The 16,621-nt window shown below is 53.1% G+C and overlaps 4 protein-coding genes across 9 annotated transcripts in view; 2 read left to right on the plus strand and 2 right to left on the minus strand.

The window, feature by feature from the left end:
* TESK2 (testis associated actin remodelling kinase 2) overlaps positions 1-1,888 on the plus strand; it is a 130,231-nt gene extending 128,343 nt beyond the window's left edge. For all 4 annotated transcript variants that reach the window (XM_022575565.3, XM_022575564.3, XM_022575563.3 and 1 more), the window contains one exon: positions 219-1,888. In XM_022575565.3, coding sequence (XP_022431273.3) covers positions 219-940 — 722 coding nt within the window. In that variant the 3' untranslated portion in view covers positions 941-1,888. The remainder of the gene's footprint in view (positions 1-218) is intronic.
* On the minus strand, positions 1,786-5,591 carry TOE1 (target of EGR1, exonuclease). 3 transcript variants are annotated; one of them, XM_022575570.3, is made up of 8 exons: positions 5,217-5,591; positions 4,343-4,485; positions 4,216-4,256; positions 3,974-4,028; positions 3,687-3,845; positions 3,162-3,421; positions 2,797-2,956; positions 1,786-2,717 (listed from the first exon to the last, which is right to left on the minus strand). In XM_022575570.3, exons 1-8 carry the CDS (start codon positions 5,266-5,268, stop codon positions 2,097-2,099), a joined length of 1,491 nt encoding a protein of 496 aa, XP_022431278.1. In that variant the 5' UTR covers positions 5,269-5,591; the 3' UTR covers positions 1,786-2,096. The 3 variants fall into 3 exon arrangements, with proteins under 3 accessions (XP_022431278.1, XP_022431277.1, XP_089779595.1); XM_022575569.3 differs by having other exon boundaries at positions 3,974-4,070; positions 5,217-5,589; XM_089923469.1 differs by having other exon boundaries at positions 3,974-4,070; positions 4,343-4,742; positions 5,217-5,587.
* On the plus strand, positions 5,374-13,113 carry MUTYH (mutY DNA glycosylase). Its single transcript, XM_022575566.3, is given in 17 exon segments — positions 5,374-5,546; positions 8,558-8,684; positions 9,231-9,379; positions 9,471-9,510; positions 9,625-9,698; positions 9,831-9,872; positions 9,954-10,025; positions 10,103-10,216; positions 10,302-10,399; positions 10,482-10,626; positions 10,711-10,774; positions 10,950-11,141; positions 11,246-11,382; positions 11,468-11,620; positions 11,797-11,838; positions 12,918-13,010; positions 13,012-13,113. Coding segments are annotated over 16 exon segments (1,575 nt in total). The 5' UTR covers positions 5,374-5,546; positions 8,558-8,563; the 3' UTR covers positions 13,051-13,113.
* Positions 13,114-13,255: 142 nt separating this feature from the next.
* HPDL (4-hydroxyphenylpyruvate dioxygenase like) lies at positions 13,256-15,500 on the minus strand. The gene has a single exon (XM_022575573.3). It carries the CDS (start codon positions 15,041-15,043, stop codon positions 13,928-13,930), a length of 1,116 nt encoding a protein of 371 aa, XP_022431281.1. The 5' UTR covers positions 15,044-15,500; the 3' UTR covers positions 13,256-13,927.
* Positions 15,501-16,621: the final 1,121 nt, after the last annotated feature.

Here is a 16,621-nt window from a genome sequence, read left to right on the forward strand (position 1 = left end):
TGTCCAGAAGAAAGGCAAAGGAGCAGGGGATGACTGAAAAAGTCCTGGAGCTGTGGGCTGGCATATTGCCTCCCTTCTGAGTCTGTTTTCTCATTGGTGCAATGGGGACAACAGAACGTACTTTGCTTTCCTGAGTGGTGACACTTTGTGGTATGAAGTGCTGCTTCTATTTTTTATGACTAGTGAGAGTAACGCTGACTTGACTCACTATTCTTCAGGACTCTTGGAGAAAGGACCTGGGGTGAAGCGACTGAGCTTACTGGATGACAAGATCCCTCCCAAGTCCCCACGCCCAAGACGTACTATCTGGCTGTCTCGAAGCCAGTCAGACATCTTCTCCAGTAAGCCCCCACGTACAGTGAATGTCTTGGATCCCTACTACCAGCCACAACGAGGTGATGCTGCCCGAGCCCCCAAAATCAACCCTTTCAGTGCTCGCCAGGACCTCAAAGGTGGCAAGGTCAAGTTCTTTGACCTGCCCAGCAAGTCTGTCATCTCCTTGGTATTTGACCTGGATGCACCAGGGCCTGGAACTATGCCCATGGCTGATTGGCAGGAGTCCCTCGCCCCACCTGTTCGCCGGTGGCGTTCTTTGCCTAGTTCACCAGAGTTCTTGCATCAAGAGGCTTGTCCGTTTGTGGGCCGAGAAGAATCACTATCTGATGGGCCCCTACCACGCCTCAGTAGTCACAAGTACAGAGTAAGGGAGATCCCGCCATTCCGAGCATCTGCCCTACCAGCTGCTCCAGCCCATGAAGCCATGGACTGCTCCAGTCCCCAGGAAGAAAACGGTTTTGGGCCCAGGTCTCAGGGGGCCAGTCCATGCCTTGCAGGTGCCCCTGAGGAGATGGAGGTAGAAGAAAGGCCAAGAGACTTGGCTCCAGTCCCCTTTTCTGTCTCAGGCATAGGCCTGAAAACCCAGGGAGAGCTGGATGGGTAAGGGGCGTTAATCCCCACCTCACCTTGGGGATGGACCTTCAGCTGAAGCCACAGGGCCCCCTTGCTGCAGAGCCTTGACTCTTCCCTGGGCCCACAGAGCAGGCAGGCTAAGCCAAGCCAGGCTCAACTTTGCGGTTCCCAGTGCCCAATGGCTATGTATGAGGTGAGGCAGCAGTGAGACACCTTCCTAGTTAGGGCAAACAGCTAATACCAAGCCTCTGAAATCCAGCAAGGAGCTCTGGCCCCCACCCAGACTTCCCCAGACAGGACCAGAGGACTCCTAGTTCTAGTGTGCACTGGCAGGCAGCTATTACCCCAGGTTCTTCTCCTATCCCGGGTCTGTCTCCTTTCCTTTCCTGGGGCATATAAGCTAAAATGGATGGAACCTGGAGCTGACCAGGAGACCATAAAGGGCATGGCTATTTCTCAGACCTGAAGACTGGGGTGCTTCTTGCCAGAATGTTAAGACACTTGAATAATTGCTGTTTGCACTTACTGCACGGTCAGACCACGTCACTACACTTTCTATGCAAGGGGAGGGCAAGGCAGAGTGGTGGTCATGGCTCTCAGCTAACCTATTCAAAGATCTTTTCCAGTTGATTAATCTATTTTCATATTTATGAAGGAGTCTTAATGTTCTGCCCTATAAAACTTTCAACTTTGTGTTGGGAGTAGGGCTGGTTTTGTAGGCCCTAGGGCCTGCTCTATGTATTTGTCAACACGTGATACACCCAGTTGGTTAAATGGTTTATACGTGGACTGATTTCTTCCCTTTCTGCTACAGCCGGAGCTATGGGAAGAGTCTGTCCTTATAGAGCCGCAATAAGAAATAACCAAAGATGAAGCTGGTCAAATATTTTCATATCTTGTTTCTGTTGATTTTTTTTTTTTTGAAACTTTCCCAGGACACTTTGAGATTTAAAAATGAATAAAGTCTGTGTTACAGGTGCTGGTCAGCCTTCTTACTTGTATGCTTGTTCCTCATCCTCTGGAGTAAAGGCAAAGGTCCATGAGTGATGCAGCAGTATCTCTGCCAGGACCCTGTCCCCGTCCCCTAGTAGTTGGGAGTAGGACACTCACAGGCTAGAGGGATCCAGACCCCTCTGTTCCACCCTCAGCTTCTCTTCCTGAGCCCTGAGTGCTGGGTAGAAGTTGGGTCAGCTGCTGCCCCAAGCCAGCTTCATCTTCTGGTTGTGGGCTTTGGAAGAACGGGAGAACTGGCTCTTAGCCACTGTGAGGGGGACAGCTTTGCCACTCAGGTATACCTTGTTGTGGCATTCAGGTAGCCATGGTTCAGAGTTACAGGGCTGGGGTCCTTGGCCCACTCCCACGTAGGCCATCACGTAACCTGTCATAAAGGCATCAAAACCAGCCCGATGCAATCCATCCCCAGGCACTGGGTTAGGATTGACTTGACTCTCTGGAGCTTCCGAGCTGGCCATGTCAGCTGTGTCAGGCCTTGCTGCTCTCTGCTCCATCTCCAAGTCATTTTTGTGACCTTGCTTAGAGCCAGGTTGGTTCCCAGTCTCATCCTCAGCCACCTCCTGCTCAATTTCCTCAGGCTTGAGGCCAACCCTACAGACCTGCTTGGTGGGAGGACCATCCTCGGTTTCCCCAGAAGTCTGTTTCTCAGGCAGGCCCAACAAAGACCTCCGCCGTTTCTCTCTACGTCGTCGCCGTCGCCTCTTGTCCTCCACCACAGCTTCATCAGTGTCAATGATAAGGTCAATATCATGGGACCGAGGACACTGTGGTCCCAGGGGGCACCAGCCATAGGCCTAGAGGTAGGAAAAAAGCTTAGAGAGGGGTTCCAGGCATCAGACGTCCCTCCCCCAGGAAATGGGCAGGTGCTCTCACCGAGAAGTTGTCACAGATGCTGGTGGAATGAATACGGTAGGTTGCAGGGGGCATGCAGCAGCGGTAGTCAATATGGGCCCTCATGCTAGAAGGATAGCTGCAGAACTCCAGGGTGAGGTGTGGGCTGCCAGCTGCCCGCTGCTTCCCATTTTCCCGCTCACTGTAACATCGCAAGAGGGTATTGGTCCACTAGCATATAAATAAGCTCCATGAGAGTAGGGGTTTCTGTCTGTTTTGTTCACTGCCGAACCCTCAGCACCTAAAACAGTGCCTGGCACATGATAGGTGCTCACTAAATATCTTAAGTGAATGAAATAGTCAAGCTTATACTAGGCCCCACCCCATTCTCTCAACAAGTTCCTCACCATTTCCGGAAGGCATATTCTAGGTAGGAGGCCACGAAGCGGGCGTGAAACTCAGCAGCATATTTGGTGTCATAAATGCCAGCTGGGAACATTTCACATAGGTCAGCAGTAAAGGTACCCAAGCTCTCAGGCAGGTGTGCATAGAAGTTCTGGTACAGGAACACCAAGTCTATAAGACCGTTGTGTAGTACCAGGGGCCGGCGGGCCCGGATTAGCTCCAGGAATAGTGTCCTCACTGATTGGCTCTGGCTCTCATCACCCTGGGTGGAAAGAAAGGGGTCATCAGGAAGGACAGAGTCCCCTAGGGAGCCTTGCAGGACACTTATCCCAGGGTCCCTCACCTGGAAAGCTCTCCCTTGCTTTCACCTAATTCAATGCTATTCACCAGTGTAACAGTGTTGTTTCCCCAGCTCTGTCACTAGTGATTCCCCATACTCCCTAAGAAGCAGATCCTCCCCATGCACCTAGCCTAGAGTAGTAAGAAACGAAGTCACAGAAGGGGCAGTCTCTAGGCTGGAGGCCTACCTTGTCATTGCCCTTGTGGTAGGGGATACCCTGGGCGTACTGCTGGTTGAAGTTGAAGCCATGCTGTACCAGGAACTGCACAGACTTTGGTTCTATGACATACTCTTCCATGCACAGCAGGGTCAGATTGAACACCTGGGCCAGGTATGAGTGTTCACCCTGGGAGAGGAAGAGATTCTGCTACATCCAGCCTTGGGAGAAAAAAACCTCATAGCTGATGTTCCCCAGGATCTCAACCCTCCTCCCCCCAGCCACAGACCTGGGATGCAGGTGAGATCAGCCCATACCTTGTCTGGCTGCTGCTTGAAGCAGGCGAGGCCCAGGGAGAGGATAGAACGGGTCCTGGCAGCATGACACACGGCCTTGTAACGTTCCTCGATGCACCTTGGGGTTGGGTTTGGGGGTGGCTGTGGCTGGGAGTTAGCTTCATGAAAGACCCAAACCACCCAGGACTGTGACCTCCACTACAGGGTTGAGGTTTGCCCCTCCTTCCAAGGCTAGGACTAAAGAGATCAGGGCTTATACTTACTGGTTCAGCAAACTCTTCCTGTCCCCAAGCCCACTCAGTTCCTATGGTGCAGTAAAGGGAGAGTTGTGTTAGGTCCACAGTATCAGCCCTTTCACAACCACCTGCTCTCCCAACTCCCAACTCTCACCGTGTCCACAGCCACAAAGCTAGCCGTCTTTATGGCCAGCAGGAGGGATGGCCACATCTCCTTGAAGTTGTCACTTTGCACATCCACCACGGGAACCTGGACTACTAGCTCCTCCCCAGATTTTGTGCTTTGGCTGGCACCACCTGGGGATAAGGAGGGTGATGGATGTTAATGCTCAGGCAAGGGCCTAAGAGAAAAGATACCAAGCTAGGCCATGGCTGGGGGCAGGGGCAGTTTCCCTCAAGGCAAGAAATGGCAGCTTTCTCCTCAAGCGTATCACATATGCTCTATACACAGGCCTTGGAGTGAACAGTGTCCTGAATTTGGGGAGAGAAAGCCTGGGTCTTCCAGTGGCTTATGTGAGACTCTGGGAAAATTTCTTCCCCCTCAGCATCAAAACCTGTAAAAGAGGAAGGTAGGACTAGATAATCTGTGAGGTTCCTTTTCCTCACATCCTGCAGGAAATAGTTTGCAAGGCTTGATGATTTCGGCCCCTTTAATATCCCAAAGGCTCTATACTACTGTTCATGGCCACAAGCGGCGGCAGTAGCCAGTATGCCCCAGAGCCTGATAAATAACGCCCCAACACGTCCCACTTCCTGTGGACCACAACTCCCAACCTCCTAACTTAACAGAGCCATGAACTCCAGACTACATCTCCCGACATGCCCCCACATGCCCTGCGCCCAAGACTCTAGGCTTTTGCAGGCGGAACTGCGGTGCACACCGGGACTTGTAGTCTCCTCGTGGCTGGTTCAGAAAGAAGGCGCTAGTCCTCTGAAACTTGAGATCGGTTTCTTAGAACTACGAGCCCGAGACCCTCCCCCCACCGGAGCGCACAGGCTTTTAAAGTGGCCCCTGGGAAGCTACTCACCGTCAGAGACGGCTGGAGCTGAGGCTGCGCCATCGTCACCGTCGGCGGCCATGACACCGAGGTCCCTCGCTTGTATAGTCAGTGTGCACGCGGGACTTCCTCTTCGTCTCCTCACTCCGCTCCTGCAGTCGGGGACGGGGCGGAGCTTCGCCCCCGGAGTCGCCGACCGGTCGGACTTCCGTTCAGACCTCCCGGGTCTGGCGCGGTGGAGCCAGCCTGGCGCGCGCTAGGAGCCTATTGGCTGGCGTGGTCCGATTCACCGCCCGGATTGGATGGAGCCACGCCCCCTGGAGTTCGTCTGGGAGCTGGGCGCTGGAGATCGCGCAGGAGGTAATTTTTTCTCTGCGTACAACGCAATTGGAACGTGGGCCTTCGCGTTACCCTGTCTTCATCGATTCGGCCCCGGGGTGGGGATCCCCAGAGGATGTGGCGCTGCCTGAGCTAAGCTTAAAGCACGCGTAGGAGTTATACAAAGACCGGGGAGTGTAGGGGAAGGAAGGATATTTGGGAAGGGGCAAGCTGCCAGGGAGGGTGGAGAGCTCACGGCGTTCCAGGAAGTGAAAGAAGCCGGGACGGAGACAGGAGATGAGGCTGCGGAGGTTGAGAGCGACCGGCTAGCAGGAACACTTTTGAAACAATCCGTGCGCGTGATAATAGGGATTTGAATTAAGCCTCCGGTAGGGACAGATTGTAAGTAATTAGGAGATATAGTTGACCTTGAGGGGTTTTGGACATGATTCCTGCTACCGTGAGTGTTGTCCCTACCGTAGTCTAGCCCTTTCCCAAGGGCTCTGCTTCCCACCAAGGACTCTCAACCCTTTATCTCTTTATTTGCCGTTTCCAGTCCATCTTCAACCTTTCTCTCGAGTCTTTTCATTATTCTGAATTGTTTGGATTTTTCCCATTCTGGAAAAAGGGGAACCTCCTTTTACTCTACCCCATCCCAAATTAGTTTAACAAGTATTATATACAATTTGCCTGGCACCGTGCTCGGCTCTGGGGACACAACAGCCAACAAAAGATACCCAGTCCTAGCTTATATGGAGTTATACAGTTAAGTGGGGGAAGCAGACACTGATCAAAGAATCACAAATAAATATGGAATTAAAATTGGTATAAGGGCAACAATGGAGAAGTACACAAGAGGGTAAGACTGGGGGGGATCAGATTTGGACATTTAAGTCAAGACCTGAAAAATGAGTAACTGTTAGGTAAAACATAGAAGAGCTCTCCAAGCAGAGGAAATGGACTGGGTGAGGCCTCAAGGAGGACAGACACTTGGGGGTTTTGAACCAACTATTTCAGGACAACATAGCTGTTCCGTAGTGAGCGAGGGGGATGGGGCTTGTTGGAGCCTACAAAGCTTATGTTAAGAGGATTGGCTTCTAAGAGAAATGGGTGTGACAGCCAAAGCCCTCTCCAGTGGCCTACAAGGTACTTTGTAGTCCTAGGCTCTCCACTTTCTTTACCTCTCTGACCTCATCAACTCCTCACCCCTTCCTCATTCCATTCTAACCGTGCTGGCTTCCTCATTGTTCTACAAACACCAGGCAACCTCCTTACGGCCTTTGCACTAGCTTCTTAGGATTCCTTTCCCACAGGTATTCATTCACATGGCTAACTCCTTCAACTGCTTTAAGTCATTGGCCAAATATCACTTTAATAAGGCCCACCTTGACCACCTTCTTTAAAATTGCAACACTCCCACACCCCTACCCACTCATCCCCTTCACTGCTCTACTTTTCCTCTTTATGTTAGTATTTATCACCTAACATCCTATATAACTTACTGATTGTATGCATTCTTTCTTTCCCATTAGACCCTAAGCTCTGGGACTTCCCTGGTGGTCCAGTGGTTAAGACTCCATGCTCCCAATGCAGGGGACACGGGTTCAATCCCCGGTCGGAGAGCTAAGATTCTGCATGCCACACAGTGTGGCCAAAAAATAAAATAAACCATTTATAGACTTCAAATAATGACATTAAAAAAATAATTATATAAGCTCCAGGAACCTTTGATGTTTTATTTACTGAAGTATTCCAAGTACCTAAAACTGCTCCATAAATATTTGTTTAATGAGTTAATGGGAAACCATTGAAAGTTTTAAGTAAAAAAGTAACATGATCATGTCTTAAAAGATTGCTTTAGTCTTTAGAGAACGGATTGTAGAATGAATGATGGAAGTCAGCGAGTTTGGTTAAGGAAGATTGGCTAGCAAGTGGAGGGGGTGGGTCTTGTGGAAGGGATTGGAGGAGGGGGAGGGAACATTCCTCCATATAATGGGACCAATGGGATAAAGGACAAGGAAATGCAGATGGAGGTACGTTTGTACATTCATCCATTCTTTTCTCGGAAGGAGGAAGCAATCTCTTTTGATGAAAATGAGGTGTGTGAATTAAAAAGTTTGAGGAGAGAGTTTGAACCAGAGGCTCAGCAGGGACTGCAGTATAGCCAGGTGCAAGCTCTGCAGGCAGACCTTCGGAGTTTGAATCGAAAAGTTGCTTAATCACAAGCCTGTTTCCTTATAACTGAAATGGAGGTAATCCTAGAACATACCTCATGGAGTTGTCAGGAGATTGAGAAATCTGGTAAAGCACTTAGCATAGGGTCTGACATATAACACTCACTAACTGTTAGCTGCTGTTCTGTTAGGCAGCCAGAACAATAAGGGAAGAGTGAAGATCAACCAGATGTGTTTTCTCATTCATTACTAATGGATAGGCAGCTATGATCTACTAAATCAGGAGATTAGGAATAAAAATAGCTCATCTCCGTGCCCGCCCTGCCTCCCCCCGCCCCCCACAGTTTTCCATCTTCTCTCAGGCAAATCTTTCCCCTCTCTGATCCTTGGTTTCTCCTTTTTTTTTTTTTTCCCCTTTGCATTTTATGTTTTAAATCATTATCACAGAGGTTTCTCCTTTCCATAGAATGAGGGTTTGGACTAGATGATTACTAAATGCTGTTTCAGTGTAAATGTGCTACATCTCTAAGCAGATAAACCTCCTACCTACACCTGTACTCCCAGGGATACACAGGTGCTCCCGCACAAGAGGCTTTGGTCCTTGACTCAGCCCAGCCCTGGCCTCTTATTTTGTTTATGTCTCCAAGACTATACTAATGCTGGTCCCTCTGAGGCCACTTGCAGGACCTCAGCCCTACTGGTCATACCTCAGTGCCACAGGCAGCCAAGAGCAAACCCATGAGCATCTGGGGAGTGCTTGGAGAAAAGCTAGACACTTTATATGAATGGTGTGGGGAGGGAGGTAGCTTTACCTTCTGCGGGGCCCTAAGATTCAGCCTCATGGCGACTGACTACTTTGGCTGGGCCTTTCCGTTCTAGTCAATCATGAGGAAGCCACGAGCAGCTGTGGGAAGTCGAAGTCGTTGCAGGAAGCAGGCATCCAGCCAGGAGGGAAGGGAGAAACGTGCCCTCAGCAGCAGCCAGGCCAAGCCATCTGCACCTGACGGTGAGGAGCTTGGTCTTAGAGACTCAGGGGCTGGTTTAATTGGCCATGAAAGGGGACAGATTCAGGCTGGGAAGGGAGCATGGTGTGTATCAAGGCATTAAGGAACTAATTAAGGTTCTAATTCTGACTTTCCTCTGTGGCTTTGGGATAATTGCTCTGAATAGCTGCTTTCTTACCAGTGACATGGCGTAGTAGTCTGTGCATTTCCTTCCTCACTTGGCTCTCATGGGATCAAATGAGTTTATCAACCTGTCAGTGTTTTGTAAATGGGAAGGCCCTGCACAGGTATATATTATGCTTGGCTGAAATATGGATTTTCATTATGACCCAGAGACAAAGGAGCCAGGGGTATCACCCTGGGAAATGAAGGCCAGAAACTTGGCTAAGGCTACCCAGGGCTAGAGACTCCAGGTCCCAAGCTTAAGCAAGGGCTTGGGGGTGGGGGAAGCTTTAAGTGGAACAGACTGAAACCAGGCCACAGTGCCCCAGATTGCTGGTGTACAGCCTGTGCAAGGACAATCCCTGAGTTTTATGAGGCTCCAGCAGGCCTGGCCAGGCAGCAGGAGGAGGTGAGATTGCAGGCCCCTGTCTCCCCGTACCATCTATTCAGAGACACAGCTGAGGTGACAGTCTTCCGGAAGAGCCTGCTGAGCTGGTATGACCGAGAGAAGCGGGACCTACCCTGGAGAAGGCGGGTAGGTGGTTGAGGGATGGGGACGGTGGAGTGGGGGAGGCTGGTGCCCAGCCCCCTCCACACTAACTGCCCATCTGGAATTTCATTGGCAGGTGGAGGGTGAGGTGGACCTGGACAGGCGGGCATACGCTGGTGAGTACATCTCCTGAGAGCAGGGCTGCTTTGCCTGGACGCTCTCAGGTCTGGGTCTGTGGGCTAGGAGCAGGGCTGGTTAGCCGTGTCCTCATACCAACCCCTCTTCCCCAGTGTGGGTCTCAGAGGTCATGCTGCAGCAGACCCAGGTTGCCACGGTGATCGACTATTATAACCGATGGATGCAGGTGACTTCAGGGAATGAAGGGGAGGGTCATGGTCCAAACCCCAGATGACTCCTTTGGGGTGGGAATAAAGAAGGCTTCTTCCACCTCCTTCACCTTTGGCCTCATCTCTTTTTGCCTGCCTTCGGGCTGTAGAAGTGGCCAACGCTGCAGGACCTGGCCAGTGCTTCCCTGGAGGTGAGAGCCACCCTAGGGTCGGGGAATGGGGACTACTGAGGACCGACCTCTGATCCCTCTGACCTCTGACCCCACCCACAGGAGGTAAACCAGCTCTGGGCTGGCCTGGGCTATTACTCTCGAGGCCGGCGGCTACAGGAAGGAGCCCGGAAGGTAAGAGGGTGGCGGGGAGCGTGGGAGCCCCAGGGCCTCAGGTATCTTATAACCTTAAGCCTTCGCATCCCAATCAGGTGGTAGAGGAGCTAGGGGGCCACATGCCACGTACAGCAGAGACCCTGCAGTGGCTCCTGCCTGGTGTGGGGCGGTACACAGCCAGAGCCATTGCTTCCATTGCCTTTGGCCAGGTGAGCCCATAGCCCATCCCCATATTGTGTGTACCCACCTTCCCTCCTCCCAGACCAGGCTGACTCCTGGACTCCTCTGTGCCAGGCAACCGGTGTGGTGGATGGGAACGTAGTACGGGTGCTATGCCGTGTCCGAGCCATTGGTGCTGATCCCAGCAGCACCCTTGTTTCCCAGCAGCTCTGGTAGGATATTGGAGTAATGGGGGAGATTGGGAGAGTTGTCTCCAAAGGATCTTTGGCTCACAGCAACGTTCCCTTCTTGTAGGAGCCTAGCCCAGCAGCTGGTGGAACCAACCCGGCCAGGGGACTTTAATCAAGCAGCAATGGAGCTGGGGGCCACAGTGTGCACCCCGCAGCGCCCGCTCTGCAGCCAGTGCCCTGTGCAGAGCCTGTGCCGGGCACGCCAGAGGGTGAGCCATCTGGGGAAGGGGCAGTCAGGGGTCCTAGGGAGTGACCCCTGCCCCGTGACATCCTGCCCTGTCTCTGACTCTCAGGTGGAGCGGGAGCAGCTCTCAGCCTCACGGAGCCCGCCAGGCAGTCGTGACGTGGAGGAGTGTGGTGAGTGCCAGCCCTAGCCCTTCCCTGTACTGTCGAGGAGCTGCCTGTGGCCGCCTCATTCCATTTCATTCTACAGTCTGAGTAAGATTCTACAGAGCTGGGCCAAGGCCTGCTCTCTGGGCTTGGCACCTAAGCGCACCTGGCCTGAGTGGGGCTCTTGGATCTCTGTTCCCAGCTCCCAACACTGGACAGTGCCAGCTCTGTGCGCCTCCCACAGAGCCCTGGGACCAGACCCTGGGAGTGGCCAACTTTCCCAGAAAGGTCAGTCGCAGGCCCCCCAGGGAGGAGTGCTCTGCCACCTGTGTTCTGGAGCAGCCCAGGGCCCTTGGGGGTGCCCGAATTCTGCTGGTGCAGAGGCCCAACTCAGGTACCTTGATCCTCGGAGTGCAGGGAGGTGGCATGAGCAACAAGGAAGAAATAGAGGCATCAGTAGCTAAGGCCTAATGGATACCTGGCTGCCCTCCCTCTCAGGTCTGCTGGCAGGACTGTGGGAGTTCCCATCTGTGACCGCAGAGCCCTCAGGGCAGCACCAGCGCAAGGCCCTGCTGCGGGAACTGCAGAGTTGGGTTGGGCCCGTCCCGGCCACCCGCCTTCGGCACCTGGGACAGGTGAGTGAGCAGAGGAGGGGCCAGGAATGATGGCTTCTGTGGCCACATCCACAGGTCTGTTTCAGCCTCTTGACTCTCCCCCCAGGTGGTCCACACCTTCTCTCACATCAAGCTGACATATCAAGTATACGGTCTGGCCCTGGAAGAACAGACCCCAGTGGCCATTGTACCACCTGGAGCTCGCTGGCTGACCCGGGAGGAGTTTCACACCGCTGCTGTCTCCACCGCCATGAAAAAGGCACTACCTTTGTTGTCTTCGTTGTACTTTTTGTGTTTCCTACATGTTCTAAGTGAACCTGTTACTATGTAAGCAAACAAAAAAGCATATCTTAAACAAAGGTGCTGGGGTATGAAGTTGAGGGCTCTTTGGGGTCAGATGCCAGCCCTGCACTTTCCTCCTCTCTTCTTGTCTAGGTGTTCCGTGTATACGAGGGCCAACAGCCAGGGACCTGCAAGGTGAGTGTCTTGGCCCTCACCCAGCCATCTCTCTCCAGGACCAAATCCACAGGTTTTCAGTGAGGTAAATGATGCACGTTTGGGTGAACAGTCTCCATGACAGACTTCACTGGGGCGAGAGAAATAGTTCTTGACCAGACTTTACAATCTGGGTCCAGGGTAGAGAGGGGACAAGAGCAAATGATGGAGACAGTAGTGTCACAGGTGTGTGAAATGTTTGTACAAGATTTTGTGGGATATGAAGTGGGGAGCTATCATTTTTATCTAGGAGGCAAGAATCAGGAATGGCTGCTTGGAAGGAGTGGCTGGTAACCTGGGTCCTGGAAATGAATTGTTTTCTCCAGGTTTGGAAGGGGAATCAGCTGTAAAGACGTTCTTTCCAGGCCCAAGAGTAGTGTGAGCAAAGGTGGGGTACAGTACAGTCTGCAGCGCTCAAGGAGCTGTGAGCATTTGGTTTAGTTGGAGCGGTGAGCAGGGCCTGCCCAGGCCAGTCAGGAACGTGAACGCCAGGCCACTGAAGCATTTTAGGTGGAGAGAGGAGTCATCTTTGCATCTTAGGAAGACTGCCTCAGGCTGCCTTTTTAAATTAATTAATTTCTGGCTGCGTTGTGTCTTCGTTGCTGTGTTCGGGCTTTCTCTAGTTGCAGCGAGTGGGGGCTACTCTCTGTTGCGGCGCGCGCGCGCGGGCTTCTCATCGCGGTGGCTTCTCTCGTTTCGGAGCATGGGCTCTAGGGCTTTAGGTGCGCGGGCTTCAGTAGTTGTGGCTCGCGGGCTCTAGAGCGCAGGCTCAGTAGTTGTGGCGCACGGGCTTAGTTGCTCCACGGCATGTGGGATCTTCCCGGACCAGGGCTCGAACCCATGTCCCCGGCATTGGCAGGCGGATTCTTAATCACTGCGTCACCAGGGAAGTCCTCAGGCTGCCTTTTAGAGTTGATCGAAGAGTTAGATACTGGTAACAGGATGGAAGCTTTACAATATAAGGCTAGAATCTGAGCTAGATAAGTGGTGTGGGGGGAGGGGTGGAAGGAGAAGATTCTCTGTTGCCCCCTCAGTACCTCCTTCCTTCGGCTTCTGCACAGGGTTCCAAAAGATCCCAGGTGTCCACCCTGTCCGGATGGAAAAAGCCCAGCGCAGGCCAGCAAGTCCTGGATAGTTTCTTTCGGCCCCACATCCCCTGCTGATGCACCCAGCCTCAACAGTGCAACACAGTGATGCCTCTGGAAGCCCCCACCCCCTGAGAATCCTGTTTAATAAAGTGCTGATTTTTGTAGTCATTCTGGAGACTTTCCACCTTCTCCTTAGCCCCCTCACTCCTCACCTCTGAGGGACCCAGGAAGTGGTAAAGTCCTGCTTGGTCCTGACTTCCACTGCTGAGCTCCTAGCCAGCCCTGGGCAGATGGAGGAGGGGAGTGTTCTGTCCTGAGTGATCTGTCCTCCTCCAGCCCCAGAAGAGAAGAAGGCAGCTGCAGGGAGCCCCTGCCAGTGGCTGACATCCAGCACTCTCAGTCCATGTCTCTGGTCAGCTCTGATTGGAGTTGTGTTATCACCCTAGAGCAGGTGGTTGAGCTCAGCTCTGACTGAGCCCCTCCCACTTGCAGTGGCTGGTCCCTAGGGAGAGGGGAATCACAGAGGAGGATTTGTTTTGTCTTAGACTCCTACCTCAAATAATAAACCATTTATTTTGGGATACATTACATATGCAGTGAAACAATACAGAAAAGCAGAGGGTTTTTAATCATAATATTGGGAGTGTGGTGGAGAGAAATGGGGTCAGAGAAGGACACAAGGAGGGTTCAAAAATATTGGTTATGTTCTATTTCCTAATTGTGTAATTCCTTTATTCTTTACATTTTGCATATATGTTAGATATAGACAATATGAGAAACGTTTCACAGTTTAAAAAAAAGTCCCATCTCTTTGGACCCCTGTGAGATTCAACTTCTGGCATGATGAGATGGAGGCCACACCTGGCTCCTAAAGACAAAGCCTTTCACTCCAGGCCTCTGTGGGTGTCTCTCAGTTCCAGCAGGCCCTGTGCTGGACTCCCCAGTGCTCCAGGACAGGCGGCTACATCCAGCTTCAGCCCTTCTCAGGCTTCCTGGACCCTGGCAGCTTGCTCCTGCATGGACTGCCACAGGGCCCGAATGTTGCCCTGGCCAAATCCAGTGGCCCCCTGCCTCTGAATCAGCTCCAGGAAGAAAGTGTCCTCTGCAAAGAGGGACTTGGTGAAGACCTGAAGCAGAAACTTGCCTCTGTCACCATCTAGCAAGACCCCCTGTCGGGCCAGCAGGCTAGGCTCTAGCCCTGCAGCCAGGATCTGCTTCTCCTTGCCTGGCTGCTGGTAGTAGGCCTCAGGAGGAGTCAGGAGCTGACCCCCCGCCCCTACCACACCCTCAGTGGCTTTCATGATATTTGGTGTGTATAACCCCACGTGCTGCAGTCCAGGTCCCCCGTTCCGGGCCAGGAACTGCTCCACCTGGTCCTGTTGGCGGGTGACCCCCAGCAGGGACTCGGCCAGCACGAGGGTAGGGACAGCACTACCCGTAGGGGCCCGCAGGGCGGTGAGCCTCAGCCCCCCGGGCCCAGACTCTGCTGCCACCTCCAGGCCCAGCTCCGGATCCTCACCTGGGCTCAGTGGCAGGTGGTGAAAGCCTAGACAGTCGTGGAACCAGCGCATCAGTTTTGGGGAGCTGCTGGGGGTGCAGGCCAAGGTCAGGTGGTCCACGTGGCTGACCCAGCCCGGGCCAGGTGCGAAGGGCACAGGCCTAAAGCCGGGCAGAAAGGGCCCGCGGAAGCCAGTGCGGTCCAGCAGCGTCAGGCTGAGGTTGCCGGCCGGCGAGCTGATCACGGCGTAGGTGGCGGCGCCCTGCTCATCCCGCATGCTGACAGGGGGCACCGGCACGCTGCAGCCGAGCGCCGCCAGCGCCCGGGCGGCGGCGCCCGCGTCCGCCACGTCGAAGCACAGGTTCGTGGCACTGGGCACCGCATGATGCGGGTCCAGGCCGTACAGCGGCTCTGCGGGCCCCGCGCCCTCGTTCACCAAAAAGACCGCGTCGCCGCTCCGCAGAGCCAGCTGCCGCCAGCCGTCTGCTTCCCGCACCGCCAGGGGCTGGAAGCCGAAGAGGCGCTGCAGATCCCGGGCGAGGGGCAGCCCCGCCGGCACGTGGAAAGCGATATGGCACAGACGGCGGGCGGGCGCGGCCATGGCGGTCTGGATGGCGTCCCCGGCCTGTCCTTCCCCTGGGGACAATCACTTGTCCGGGACTCGGAGACTCTCAGTCCCTGGCTTGTCGTCAGAAGCCGGTGGAGTCCAATTTTGCCTGCAGACCGCGTTCCTCGATCTTTTTCGGGGAGAAGCCACAAACGGACCACTTGGGGGCTTGCAGTTCCCTCTGCCGAAGCACGCCAAACTGGAGTTGCCTGGCGACCACCGAGTCTGAGCTGCGGCTCTAGAGAACCACGCGGAGCCAGTACAGGGGCGGGGCGAGAGAGGGGGGCGGAGCCAGTGACTGCCACTCTCCACCCTCTCGCTCAGCCTGTGTGGCCGAGAGTACACCGGGGACACAGGACTGACCCGTCCCATGACTTCTGGCTGGGCCTCACTCTTGGGCACTGACCTTCCCACGGCCTCTGGCTGGGCCACACACCTTTGGGCACTGAGCCTCCCATCCCCGGACCCTGGAGATCACAATAGCTGCCTTCACTAGGTTCCAGGCACTGAGTTCCCACTCATGCCCCAACCTCAGAGCAAAGGGAATCAGCCCTAGTCGAGGGAAGAGTCCGAATTTTCCCTCTACAAGCACGGAATTTCTTAGCAATTTCATGTTTTAGCTTAAAATTTTTGTAGAATTTTTCTTTTAATTGCCTAATGTTCCTTTAAAACTTAAAATAGAATAAAATGCTTTAAGTTACAGATTTTCACTTTTTCCCCAAAATGGTCCAGAGAAATTTATGTTATAGGAAGATAGACCATTTATATAGCTCCTAAATGCATCTCTCTTTTGGGAAAACTTTCAGCTGCACCTTTTCAACCCCACTTCTCCCTTAACATTTTTTATGCCCTTGTCCCAAACAAGATTTGGAGAAAAAAACAGTGGCTCAGGATCTGAAAGGAACAGCTGCACAGGCATCCTTTCTCACCCTCCTGACTCTATTAGGACTAGAATAAGTCCTCTTTGCTCTTTCCAGCTTCCTGACTGGGTATTAGGCCAGAGGAGCTTTCTGGGGGCATTTCTGGCCTTGCCACTGAGAACTGTGTGAGATCACTGGATTGAGGAAATTGGGAGTCTTCTGGAACTTCACCTGGTAGCTCTTGAAGGGTTTGGAAGGGCATTCCACGAAGAGCAAATGGCATAAGCAAAAGCTCAGTGAGGAATGTGAGCCAAACCCTCAGAGGAGCAATAGAGCATAAGGTTGGGGAGACAGTTGGGATGGATGCCTGTGGTCTGAGGCAATGCAAAAGAGATTCATTTGTCAGGCAGCCTGGTGTGATGACTTACTGTTGAGTTTCATTGGCAGGAGGGAGAAGGATGTGATGAGGCGACAGGGCTTAGAAAAACACCTGGCTGGGTGTTCAGGCCTACAGCCAGGAAGGCAGTACCTGAAGCAGTGGTGAAAGGTATTTGGTGCTACTCTGCACTCCAGTGAATTGGAGAACATGGACTCCAAAAGCCAGACAGACCTGGGTTTAAAAATCTACCTCCAACACTTACTAGCACCTGTATAACTTTGGGCAAATTGCTTAACTTCTGAATCTTAGTTTCGTCATCTATAAAAATGGGAA

Source organism: Delphinapterus leucas, chromosome 1 (genome assembly GCF_059928025.1).
Source record: "Delphinapterus leucas isolate spDelLeu-1000000601 "Yukka" chromosome 1, BTC_Dleu_Yukka2, whole genome shotgun sequence".
Taxonomy (NCBI): Eukaryota; Metazoa; Chordata; class Mammalia; order Artiodactyla; family Monodontidae; genus Delphinapterus; species Delphinapterus leucas.